Source organism: Cyprinus carpio, chromosome B20 (assembly GCF_018340385.1).
Source record: "Cyprinus carpio isolate SPL01 chromosome B20, ASM1834038v1, whole genome shotgun sequence".
Lineage (NCBI taxonomy): Eukaryota > Metazoa > Chordata > Actinopteri > Cypriniformes > Cyprinidae > Cyprinus > Cyprinus carpio.
Genome location: NC_056616.1, coordinates 7,201,923 through 7,216,054, shown reverse-complemented (window position 1 = coordinate 7,216,054; position 14,132 = coordinate 7,201,923). Strand labels below are relative to the sequence as shown.

The 14,132-nt window shown below is 37.0% G+C and overlaps 1 protein-coding gene across 1 annotated transcript in view; it reads right to left on the bottom strand.

The window, feature by feature from the left end:
• rad51b (RAD51 paralog B) overlaps positions 1-14,132 on the bottom strand; it is a 46,824-nt gene that overhangs the window by 26,667 nt on the left and 6,025 nt on the right. The window contains 2 exon segments of the mRNA XM_042747077.1: positions 707-816; positions 10,261-10,333. Coding sequence (XP_042603011.1) covers positions 707-816; positions 10,261-10,333 — 183 coding nt within the window.

The following is a 14,132-nucleotide window of genomic DNA, read 5'->3' as shown; positions in this document are numbered from 1 at the left end:
TCCGAGAGCTTTCTGTCCCTCCATTGAGAATGTATGTACGGTATACTGTCCACGTCCAGAAAGGTAATAAAAACATCTCCAAAGTAGACCATGTGACATCAGAGGGTCGGTTAGAATTTGTTGAAGCATCAAAAATACATTTTGGTCCAAAAATAGCAAAAATTATGACTTTATTCATCATTGTCTTCTCTCCCGGGTCTGTTGTGAGCGCGTTAACAACGCTGCTGACGTATTCTCTGGTGCGCCCAATAACAAAGATAACACGTCGGCAGCGTCGTACGTCAACTGTCACAGCAGTCGCACTCACAAAAGACCCGGAAAAGAAGACAATGCTGAATAAAGTCGTAATTTTTGCTATTTTTGGACCAAAATGTATTTTTGATGCTTCAACAAATTCTAACTGACCCTCTGATGTCACATGGATTACTTTGAAGATGTTTTTATTACCTTTCTGGACGTGGACAGTATACCGTACATACATTCTCAATGGAGGGACTGAAAGCTCTCGGACTAAATCTAAAATATCTTAAACTGTGTTCCGAAGATGAACGGAGGTCTTGCGGGTTTGGAACGACATGAGGGTGAGTCATTAATGACATCATTTTTATTTTTCGGTGAACTAACCCTTTAAGTCATATCAAGTCTGTTTTTCGAAAATTTAAACAAAGTTTTGCTAACTCACGCAAAGGAGTAAGAAAGCGTTTACCTGTCTCCGTTCTGTGTCCTCGTACTGGACGATGAGGCGTGTGTTAACACTGTGACTCCATGTGTTTCCCAGCGCCGCTGTCACAAAACCTGAGTCCTCCTCCTTAGATACTGAAGGACAAAACAAACAAACCAAAAAAAGTCAGGGTTCGACCTTAACATTTGTGCCAAATTAGAGTAAAAACTCAGTTTAGTATATAAATAAAAAAAATATATATTTAAAATATATATTTTTTAAATAATTAATTGGACAATCAGGTAGTCACTTTATTATAACTTTTATAAGATGATGTTTTAAAAATTAATTGTAACAATGATCAACCTAATCTCTCTTAAAATTACTTGATTAAAATTAAAACGACAAACAAAAACAAACTTTTACTAAAAACAACAAATGCGGAAAACTGCATATGGATATATTTTGGATGCATAACATTTTTATTCACAATAACCATACATAAATTCCTTAGAACAGTTTCATTAATTTGAAGTTTTTTTTTTTTTTATTATTTTAAATAATTGTAATATAAGTGACCAAAATCTGAAGAAACAATTTTATTTTGTGCATCATGTTTTTGTTTTGGTAAAATATTCCACATTTGTTGGTTGTTAAAAAAAAGTGTTACACATATTACTATAGAAATATCCATATGCACTTGATTATATGTTGCTTATGAACTTGTCATTTATTTAGATAAATTAGCATTATTAACATTTAAGAATTAACATTTTTAATCTTTTAAAAAAGACTCTTTACACTCACCAGTGCTACATTTATTAGATAAAATCTGTAATACTGTGCATGTATTTTAAAAAGTAATTTACTGCATTTTCCACATCATTTCACCAGTCTTGTATCCCATGATCCTTCAGAAATCATTCTAATATTCTGATTTGCTGCTCAAGAAACAGTTATAACTATTATCGATGCTGTAAACAGTTGTGCTACATAATATTTTTTGATGAAATATTTAATACCATTTCATAATCAGAAATAAATATTCATTTCTCATTTCACCCGCCACTGGGAGGTTAATTTTAGACTCCAGCTGTTTCTGCATATTGCTCCATTTCACAATCGCCATAACTCACTCATCCACTGTGAATCACTTGAAAACTTTGAGCCATTGAGTCATTACTGTGGTTTAAGGATTGAGTGCAGAGCAGATGATAAGCCCGAGAAACAATGAAAACACTTTTTAGGTCACACACCTGAGGAAGTTACCAATGTTACTATTGACAACACTCATCCAGGTCTTCTTCAAACTGCTATGTAAACACACCTGTGTGTTTTTGTTCGCCTGCTGTGCCACAACCAGAAACAGTCAGGGCCTCTGAGGTCACGGTCTGAGAGACTTTCTCATGGTTCTTTGTTGTGCAACATTTAAGCACCATGCTGTAATCTGGCACTACCATTCACAACTGTCACTTCAGCAGGTCTCACTTCCTCAAAACATTTCCTGTGGAAAGTCGAGTGCGGGAGAAACCTGAAAAGGCTGGCACGGCATGTCAGTGAACTGGATGCCTGGAAGGCACCTCCTCTGAAAAAAACAACATCCTCAAACAACCTAAAAAATCTGGAAACAATAGACAACCACTTTACAGCTCCAGATCGGGTTGAGCTCTGTTTCACATCAACAGATAAAAAAGGGCTACTTTACTAAACAGTGCCACTTTTCACACAGAATTGCACACCAAATCACGCTTTATTTACTAAACACATGCAATCCTGCTTAACCGGGTGGTAACTAGACTGAAATAGCACCACACCTGTAAGACTTTAGTTCATCTTCAAAACACAAATTAAGATATTTTAATGAACCCTGAAAAATTTCTGCTCCTCCACTGAAAGCCTATATTTCACCAAAAAGTTGACGCTTCAAAAGGTTTATAAAAACATCCATATAAATCCAGTGGTTTAATCTGTCTTCTGAAGAGACACTATTGATTATACAATGAACAGATTTAATATAGGCTTTTATTCACATTTAAACACTGATCAATGTACTTACCTCAACTATGGTAAACAGAAGCTGCTTGTTTGATACGAAGAAAATAAATTTTTTTGCTCACATCAAGCAAGTGCGGTTGAGCTTCCGTGTTTACCATGTTTAACATGCTCTATGTATGTGCATTGATCAAAGACTTGCATGTGAATTACGTTTTTTTTTTTTAAATGTTTTTATGAACTTTTTGAAGTATCAACGTTTTGGTAAAATGGAAGGACAGAAATATTTCAGATTTCATTACAAATCTCCATTTGTGTTTCAAAGATGAACAAAAATTTGGATCATAGGGGTAAGTAAAGGCCCTGATATACTTCAAACGAAGTTCGTTTTCGTTCTTCATTTCGGGGCAAAAAGAAGTTCGAAAAGGCTGAGCGACGGTATACTGTTAACAAACTTTCCAACACCACTGCGCTGCTGGAGGCGGGGTGTAGATTAATATAAACATGTCTCACGACGCTCGCGTGTATCCACTAAACACAAGAATGATGAAATGATGAAGTGTAGGCAATCTAGGTGTGAGACGGGCCCAAATGATCAGAATATTATAGACAAAAGAATATTGATTAGCAGCAGTTCAGAGTCAAGTATCAAGTTTGAAATACAAAAGAACCATAATCAGTCCTTTATGGGAAGTGTGAATGGCTCATAGTCTGAAAACTTGAGCATGATGTGGGAAAAATATTGGAATCAGTCTGTTACTTTATTTTATTAGCGTTCATTTATTTTATTAAACAGGATAAATTGTTTTGATGAAAAACAAAGGTTTATTATTTTATATTCATTTGGCATTTCATTTATTGTATACCCTTTAAATTCGCTAACTGAAAGAACAACAGCAGCAGTATGGTGTAACATTTATTTGAAACATGTATTTAGTACTTGCTACCTTATATCTTTACTCTTTCCTTTCATTAATTTCATGGCTTTGGAAAACTTGTCTTCGATGTTTCTCTGTGTTGCTTTTTGCATAACACCAGGTCGTCAACACCAAGTTGAATTCGTTGCAATTTCTTTCTAGGAATGAAATACTGTCTCTACATCTTTAAAGTCTGTCCGCGAGGGATTGTACAGGTTTGGATATATTTGTGCAGCTCAGCTATTCGACACTCCAGTGTATTCAGGAGATGTTGCTCTCCTTAATGACCTCCGCGGAATGAGGAACGAACTCAGAAAAAAAAATTGCGCGTCAAAGAAGGTGGAGTTTCAGAACACACCCACCGATTGCGTAAACTTCACAGACCAATGGAATCTATAAGGTGTTTAGGAGTTTTGGTGAGCCATTTCGAACTGCCAAAACGAACTCAAAATGAACTTTGTTTTGGCCTGATTTTGTTCAAAATTATGTCATATCAGTTCATTCTTCGATTTCGTTTGAAGTATACCGGGGCCTTAAATGTTGACAATTTTGAGTTTTGGCTGAAATGACCCTTTAATGTGTCTATTCATCACATCTCGGACTCGCTCTGTCATTTCATACTAACACAACTGCTGCCATTTTGTAGGACTGTAGTGAAAATTATCTTTTAAAAATAACATGAAAATTAAGTATGCCTCTTGCTCGATTCGGTATATGTGGTCTAGTCAGTATGAGGAGATATGGCCTCATGTCCATTGTTGCACAAACTTTGTTAAATTCCTTGACGTGCTTTACGAAAATGGTTTGGTATATCAAAAAGCTTTTGATAACTTTTTGCCAATTTTGGTGAAAACAGAACAAAATGTGTAGGAAGAATCGGAAAAGTAAATATTTAATTCTTGCAAGAATTTAACATTGCGAGAAAATCTTGACCTGTAGAAATTTATGAGCCAAGGAATCAGAAGAAAAGCTAATTTTGCTACTAGACCTACAGTTAAAAAATTATTAGCAGTAATATGAGAGCAAATCTGGCCTATTGGTGGTGCTAGAGAGTTTGAGATAGACTCCAAATTTCCTATGGTTAATATTGAGACTGTCCTCTATCTGTGTGCCAAATTTCATGACTTTCCCACAAGCAGTTCTATGGGCTGCCATAGTCTTCCAGATCGGAGGAAGAGGAAGAAGAAGAATGACTAACGGATACAATGGGTGCCTAAGCACCTTTGGTGCTTGACCCCTAATTACTGTAAAGACCCCATATACAGCAAAGTTTCGCTTAGAGGGAAAAAGATGCTCAAAACACACAAGCAGCAATATATTGTTAACGAACATCCAAATGTCTTCCATGCTTCTGAGAGCAAAGTTTAGGTAATATAGGTATGTGCTCCACTCTTTTTATTTATTTATTTTTTTATTGGCAAGTAGCTGCATAAGAAACATTTTTGTAAAATAAAAACTTACATGTATCCAGATATGTGTGTAAATGAGCATTCATTTTAAAGAAACAAGTGCAAGTAAAATACACCAGATAGTGGTAGTATGCTGTATCCTCAGGGGCTGTTTACACGGCAACGTTTTCAGCAAAAAACGGGAAACTTTTTATGCGTTTTGCCTCTTCGTTTACACGACAACAGTGTTTTGAGGACTGAAAATGCATATTTTTGAAACTGGTTTCAAAGTGCAAGTTTTTAAAAACGCCACCGTTATCGTTTCCGTGTAAATACCCAATACGGGAATCTTTGAAAGCACTGATGTCATGTGTGTGCGTAGTACATGTTAGGTGTGTAGACATGCACAGTACGTGTCGATTTTAAAGGCAAGCGCGAACAAACACAACAATGGTGGAGTACATGGTACTGTTGTTGCTGTTTAAGAGTTTGCTGACGCTTCTTCAGCAAAGTGTGGATTTACTTCACCAATATTACAACCAACAGCGCAGACACATCATATACATCATATAATCGTCACTTCCCTACAGGTACTGTTTACTAACAAGGTGATAGCGCCAACTACTGGCCTGGCATACGTTATACAGGTTTTTTGGCCACTTTTCCCGGATATGTGTAAACACAAATCGTTTTGAAAACGCTGTTGTGTATATGTGAAATTCAACAAGCATCTACATCATTGTCGTGTAAACATAGCCTCAACCAGAAAGTTAAGGAACTGCACCGTGTGAATTGCATTCAACAGATTTTGTGGGCACGCCTGTGCTGTTATCTTATTTGCATAATTACTATAGTGACTCACGCCTTAAAACCGTGTTCAAATAAACAGCACTATGAGCAGGCACAACTCATTCTGATGTCTGAAAGAAATGCACACTAATGAGCATGCGTTTTAATGTAAGTTCATGGTAATAAGGTTGGAGAGGGCCAGACTAAACAAATGTGACGCCCAGTTAAGACCCAACTTCTTAAATCAATGCTCTGGGTTCCAGAACAATCCGCCTACACTCTCCGATCTCAACAGAAGCGATGGGTGCTTTCCCACACTGCGTGACAGCAGGCCTATTCACAGACTTCAATCAGTCTTTTTAATAATCCACAAATCAGTTATTACAGGATACAATTCTTGTTTGCATCAAATTCAGCATGTCCAAATATTTTTCTCTCATATACTCTCCATCATCTGGGGAAAATATTTGTGAATGTCTCATTGATGTTGTAAAGCTCACTTGCTGATTTGTTTTACACATACTGTTCTTTTCCTCAGTCACAAGTAGAATGTGCAAACCTATATGCTTTCATCAGTGGGTTGTCTGAATGACTAGTCGGGTTTAAAGATGCCTATGTAATTACACTGATTTAAGGTCAGATCCAGCACATTGATCAGATGTGTTTTTCAGGGGGCGATCACAGAGGATTCATTTTTGTGTTTAAAAACTGCTTTAAACTTTGCACAATCATCAATTTGCATTGGATAGGGGGTAGAAAGAGTCGTAAATTATCGTTTATGTGATGCACTCACATCAAAACCATTGTGCAGTGCATAATCTAGTTCCGTTCCTCATTGCAAAAAGGGCTACTTACATATGCCAATTTATACAGTAAAAAAAAATTAAAAGGTTACCTTATTATATATGGTGAAAAACTGTACGTTTTAACATCGTTAAACAATACATGCAATTTTACTGTTCATTACTGTCAAATCAATGGGTTTTACAAATAAATATGAAATATGAAAACTGCAATTCCCAAAAATCCCTGCATAACACGTTTTATATAAATAATGTTGTTTCTTCTTATTTTTGTTATCAATAATGTACATTTTGTGTTACATTTTCTGTTATTTAGGTTATATTTTTGCATTATTTTAGTGTTTATGTTAGGATCTGATGGTGTTTTGTCTGTCATGTGACCCTGTGCACTATATAAGTATTAGCTATGATTTATAGACTGGCTAATTACAATTAACTCTGATTAATTATGTGAAAGTGAAAGTGAAAGTGACGTGACATTCAGCCAAGTATGGTGACCCATACTCAGAATTAGTGCTCTGCATTTAACCCATCCGAAGTGCACACACACAGAGCAGTGAAACACACACACACACTGTGAACACACACCCGGAGCAGTGGGCAGCCATTTTATGCTGCGGCGCCCGGGGAGCAGTTGGGGGTTCGATGCCTTGCTCAAGGGCACCTAAGTCGTGGTATTGAAGGTGGAGAGAGAAACTGTACATGCACTCCCCCCACCCACAATTCCTGCCGGCCCGAGACTCGAACTCACAACCCTTCGATTGGGAGTCCGACTCTCTAACCATTAGGCCACGACTCCCTCCTGCTATGCCTCCTGTATTATTATGGTGTTAATCAGTACATTTTAAGGTAAAAGGTAAATTTAGGTAGTTTAAGTAGACTGGTATAATAAATATATTAGGTATCAACTGACCGGCAATCTCTTGTGAAGCCAATAAGGAAGTGACTAAAACTGCAATTCATCGACTGGCCGCTTGAGGCTGGCTGCAGAAGGGAGTCAGTCCCATAGACTCCCCATGTTAAAGTGCCCAACTTTACAGCAGAAAAAAACATGTTTACAGCCTGGTTCAAAAAATGATTTTGGTCTATATAGCTAATTTTGCCCTTCATGACAACTGTGTGGGGGGGGATTTTTTTTTTATAACCCATCCGTTTAAATTATATTTAATATATTTAATATTTATGTTTTCATTCAAAATATCTTAAATTGTGTTCTGAAGACGAACAGAGCTTTTAGGGGTTTGGAACGACATGGGAGTAAGTGATTAATGACAAAATTTTCATTTAGGGGTGGAGTATCCCTTTAACTACGACTTTTGCCTCAATAAACTCCTAATTTGCTGCGTATTAGTAGTAGTAAGGTAGTTGTTAAGTTTAGATAATGGGTAGGATTAGGGATGTAAAATATGGTCATGCAGAATATGTGCTTTATAAGTACAAATAAACAGCCAATATGTTAATAATAGGCATTCTAATAAGCAACTAGTTAATAGTGAGAATTGGTCCCTATACTAAAGTCTTACCAAAATATTTATTTTAACAATGTTTCAAACAAAATCAAGTCTCCAGAAATGGAGGAGATAAAACAAAGTGAAACAAAGTCTTGTTTTTTTCTTAGTGAACTACACAAAATAGCCTTCTTATCAATGTTCCAGAGGAGCTCAGAAGTGAATCACTGTGGCCTCTTTTACACACAGACGGTGGGGAGCCCAGGGCCTCACAACTGAACTGCTGTCTGCTCATGCTACAAGCACTCAAATCACATCTGACTCCAAAAGAAAACACATTCATCTAAAGCCAGTAGCTGATGTCTAATAGAAAAAATGGTATTTGATCTAAAGCGGAAATGGTCAGTAAAACTGCTGATCTGTTATGATTGTACGTGTATTGGCCTCATATAAATAACAAGCGTGAAGCAGTAGCAGAGAGCAACTACTGTACTATTCTGGACCATAGTCAACATCTTAGATTCGACTATGCAAAAAGATACAAACTGCTAAGGTTTGGCCTCTTGTCTACAGCTTCAACAAAATACCTCAAAGGGAGTTTCCATTCCCAAGGCCAAAGAAAAACACATCTGCTTAATAACTGGCTGTTTGAGAACCAATAAAACCCTGTCTTAATCAGTTCCTCTTAGCTACAAAGTAAAACAACAGCTTAAAAAGCAGACATCCTTATTTGAGGTGCTAAGAGACGTCCAAGTTCCTATCATCATTTATTCACCCTCATGTAGCTACAAAAGAAAATATGACTTTCTTTTGTGAAAAAAAAAGAGAGACTGAAGTAGGGATGTTGCAATATAGCGACAACTGTGGTATTTTTCTTATCAAAATTTCTATAGATATTGCAATAATATTTGTTAACGTGAATCATAGCGTTCAATTTTATCATGCCATTTTTCCAAAATTCCTATAGATCATTCAGAGCATTAGACTTCGTTATTACGGCATTTTCTTAAAAGTTCTATAGATATTGTCATTATGATATTGTTAATGTGAATCATAGCACTGGGCTTATTTATCATACCTTTTTTTAAATTTACAATAGATCTCACAATAGTATTATTAATATGAATTATAGTGTAGTTATCATGATGTTTTCTTTTCATTTCTTTACTATGGATATAACGTGAATTAACGTGACTTTGTAATGGCATTTTTCTTTTCAAAATTTCTATAAATAATATCGACTGTGAAGCTCCAGAAATGATAAAAGAGTACCATAATTGTAGTCCATATCGACTTTATTTCAAGTCTTTTTAATCCATGACATCTCTGTGAGATATCATAATAGAACAGACACAAAATTTAAGTAGCTATGTGTGAAAAATTCACAAAAAGCATTCATTTGATTTTAAGATTATCACTTGTGCCCATTCAAATATGGCATCTCAAAGATATTCAAGTTATTGGTTCTCCTGTGTCTTGCGACAAATCAAGATACTTTAAGCATCAGATAAAACGAAAAGGATGGAGAGAGAAATGCAGAACGAAGAGATAAACAGGGTGAGGCTGTATAAGGGCTATTCTTTCCCCACATAATCCCAAGAGATAGAAAAACAGATATCGTGTGCATGTGTGAGAGAAAGAAACAGAGAGTAAGTGAGTGGGAGAAAGAGTCACCATTAACCCCACCTTTCCGAGTGGAACAGTGGGATGTAAAGAAAGAGGTGTCTGGGGGTAAAGTTACAGGCCACAAACATGTGCCTGGTAGATAACACAAGAACAGAGCTTGTATCTCTTTCCTCAAAGCTTTGCCCCAAAACTAGACCCTTTCCCACTGTTCACCTGGACATACGCCAGAGGATACTTGCTCAAGACCATAAATACAGTGACAGAAGACACGGGTCACTGCACAGTCATGGAATCAGAGATGTCATGGGATTCGCAGAAGGCCCAGACAGGTTTGTAGAGCGGGAGGATTGTGGTTTCAGCCCCCTGGTTAGAGTAATACCATCTTCTCCAAGGCCAATGATGTAGTTCCAGAGAACCTACAACAGCTGCTTGTGTGGAAGGTCATAACTGATGCTCATTTGTCCCACATACCATCTCGGAAAGGCTCGGAACGATGGCTTCCATTAGCGAGATCAGAGAACGGCTCATCAGGGAGGGGTGAAACAGGGGTGAAATATCTGGTCTAAATTTCCACCATCAAAACCCTTTTACACAAAAACATTCTCCACAAACATCAGTGTAGACTCTAGTTCTTACCATCTGCCTGATTCCACTGAGCACAGTGAACCTTCTCGCTCACATGTGTGGTGATCTGGTTAGTTAAAACCACCTGAGGGAGACAGAAAGGAAACATCTGTACTTGAGTTCAGTCCAGTTTGAATGGATCACACAAAGATGAGAATAAACACATGTCACTATGGAAGTTCAGCGGACACTGAATTTATCATAACAATACTTAACAACTGTTGACATCACTGGTATATACAGGTGCTGGTCATATAATTAGAATATCATCAAAAAGTTGATTAATTTCTCTAATTCCATTCAAAAAGTGAAACTTGTATATTATATTCATTCATTACACACAGACTGATATATTTCAAATGTTTATTTCTTTTAATTTTGATGATTATAACTGACAACTAAGGAAAATCCCAAATTCAGTATCTCAGAAAATTAGAATATAACTTAAAACCAATACAAAGAAAGGTTTTTTAGAAATCTTTTCAGTTTCAATGCAGCTTCAGAGGGCTCTACACGATCTCAGCCAAGAATTAAGTGTCTTATCTCATGAAACGATCTGTCGTTTTCTAAAAAAAAAAGTCAACTCGTTTACACTTTAACCACAAATGCTCGACTTCACACATTACTAAGTCAAGTTGGATATGTCACATGTGACGCAGGCGGAAGGACCGACCCAGTATTTACAAAGCAAACTTTATATAAAAAAAAAGGTAAATGATGATTTTGAAGTTTGAGGAGAAAATTAGATGTTTTCGCCCTACCCTGCGTTTTTGAACCAAAGTACACAGACGAAGAACTAACCACGTAATGTGATTACGTAAAGTTTGAATGGATCACACAAAGATGAGAATAAACACATGTCACTATGGAAGTTCAGAGGACACTGAATTTATCATAACAATACTTAACAACTGTTGACATCACTGGTATATATAGGTGCTGGTCGTATAATTAGAATATCATCAAAAAGTTGATTTCACTAATTCCATTCAAAAAGTGAAACTTGTATATTATATTCATTCATTACACACAGACTGATATATTTCAAATGTTTATTTATTTTAATTTTGATGATTATTACTGACAACTAAGGAAAATCCCAAATTCAGTATCTCAGAAAATTAGAATATAACTTAAAGCCAATACAAAGAAATGATTTTTAGAAATCTTGGCCAACTAAAAAGTATAAAAATGAAAAGTATGAGCATGTACAGCACTCAATACTTAGTTGGGGCTCCTTTTGCCTGAATTTCTGCAGCAATGCGGAGTGGCATGGAGTCTATCAGTCTGTGCCACTGCTCAGGTGTTATGAGAGCCCAGGTTGCTCTGATAGTGGCCTTCAGCTCTTCTGCATTGTTGGGTCTGGCATATCGCATCTTCCTCTTCCCAATACCCCATAGATTTTCTATGGGGTTAAGGTCAGGCGAGTTTGCTGGCCAATTAAGAACAGGGATACCATGGTCCTTAAACCAGGTACTGGAAGCTTTGGCACTGTGTGCAGGTTCCAAGTCCTGTTGGAAAATGAAATCTGCATCTCCATAAAGTTGGTCAGCAGCAGGAAGCATGAAGTGCTCTAAAACTTCCTGGTATACGGCTGTGTTGACTTTGGACCTCAAAAGACACAGTGGACCAACACCAGCAGATGACATGGCACCGCAAACCATCACCGACTGTGGAAACTTTACACTGGACCTCAAGAAATTTGATTGTGTGCCTCTCCTCTCTTCCTCCAGACTCTGGGACCCTGATATCCAAAGGAAATGCAAAATTTACTTTCATCAGAACACATAACTTTGGACCACTCAGCAGCAGTCCAGTCCTTTTTGAATGGCTCCCATTTCGAATCGAGACGCTTCTGACACTGTCTGTTGTTCAAGAGTGGCTTGACACAAGGAATGCGACAGCTGAAACCCATGTCTTGCATACATCTGTGCGTAGAGGTTCTTGAAGCACTCACTCCAGCTGCAGTCCACTCTTTATGAATCTCCCCCACATTTTTGAATGGGTTTTGTTTCACAATCCTCTCCAGGGTGCGGTTATCCCTATTGCTTGTACACTTTTTTCTACCACATCTTTTCCTTCCCTTCCCCTCTCTATTAATGTGCTTGGACACAGAGCTCTGTGAACAGCCAGCCTCTTTTGCAATGACCTTTTGTGTCATGCCCTCCTTGTGCAAGGTGTCAATGGTCGTCTTTTGGACAAATGTCAATTCAGCAGTCTTCCCCATGATTGTGTAGCCTACAGAACTAGACTGAGAGACCATTTAAAGGCTTTGCAGGTGTTTTGAGTTAATTAACTGATTAGAGTGTGGCACCAGGTGTCTTCAATATTGAACCTTTTCACAATATTCTAATCTTCTGAGATACTGAATTTGGGATTTTCCTTAGTTGTCAGTTATAAACATCAAAATGAAAAGAAATAAACATTTGAAATATATCAGTCTGTGTGTAATGAATAAATATAATATACAAGTTTCAATTTTTGAATGGAATTAGTGAAATAAATCAACTTTTTGATGATATTCTAATTATATGACCAGCACCTGTACACATGTGAGTAAAAAACAGGCAAACAAATTCTAGCAGGGCCTCCAGCATGACCATCATTTTAGCACATATCACCTTAAAGGATTTAAGGTGTCATCCAAGATGTTAAAGTCTTTCTTTTTTCAGTAGACAAGAAACAGAGGAAAACATTCCAGGATTTTTCTCCATATAGTGGACTTAAATGGGAGCCAATGGGTTGAATGTCCAAATTGCAGTTTCAATGCAGCTTCAAAGGGCTCTACAAGATCTCAGCCAAGAATTAAGTGTCTTATCTCATGAAACGATCTGTCGTTTTCTAAAAAAAAAGTCAACTCGTTTACACTTTAACCACAAATGCTCGACTTCACACATTACTAAGTCAAGTTGGATAGGTCACATGTGACGCAGGCGGAAGTACCGACCCAGTATTTACAAAGCAAACTTTATATAAAAAAAAGGTAAATGATGATTTTGCAGTTTGAGGAGAAAATGAGATGTTTTCGCCCTACCCTGCGTTTATGAACCAAAGTACACAGACGAAGAACTAACCACGTAATGTGATTACGTAATGCGTAAAGTCACACATGCTCATCGAAGAGCTAATGCAAGACAAGCATTTGAGGTTAAAATACACATACTTTTTTTTTTTTTTGGTTTTTGGTTTTTTGACAGAAAATTATGAATGTTTTAGTAGATAAGACTGGCTAGGATAGTGTAGAGCACTTTGAAGCTGCATTGAAACTGCAGTTTGGACCTTAAACCCACTGGCTACCACTGAAGTCCACAATATGAAGAAAAATACTGGAACGTTTTCTCAAAAACCTTAATTTCGTTTTGACTGAATTAAGAAAGACATAAATATCTTGGGTGATATGGGGGTGAGTAAATTATCAGGAAGTTTTATTCTGGAAGTGAACTAATCCTTTAAGGCCAGCGTCGACAGCTGATCAAGGACAGTATGTCACCTCTCAGATATTCCAAGACCCGCCAAACGCAAATCAACATGTTCAATCAATCCCCGGCAAACACTTACAGAGGTAACACATTGATTAAAAAACACTTGCCATTTGTTATACATATTTATAGAGCGCATCAGTTGTGTTCCGGAAATAAAAATGCCATTAATTTTCTCCATAGGGAAATAGATTTTAACAATAACTGATAAACCTTTAAAAACAGACCTGTTATGGGCTCTAAGATTGCTTATCAATTGTATAATTTTTGTCGAACCCATCTGTTCACACTAATTAAACTTAAATTTAACAATCATGCATCATAGCAGAATTCATGGTGAAAAACTACATTACCCATGATGCTGTACAGAAAATCCCACCAATCAGAGAGTCAGTGAGCAAAGTG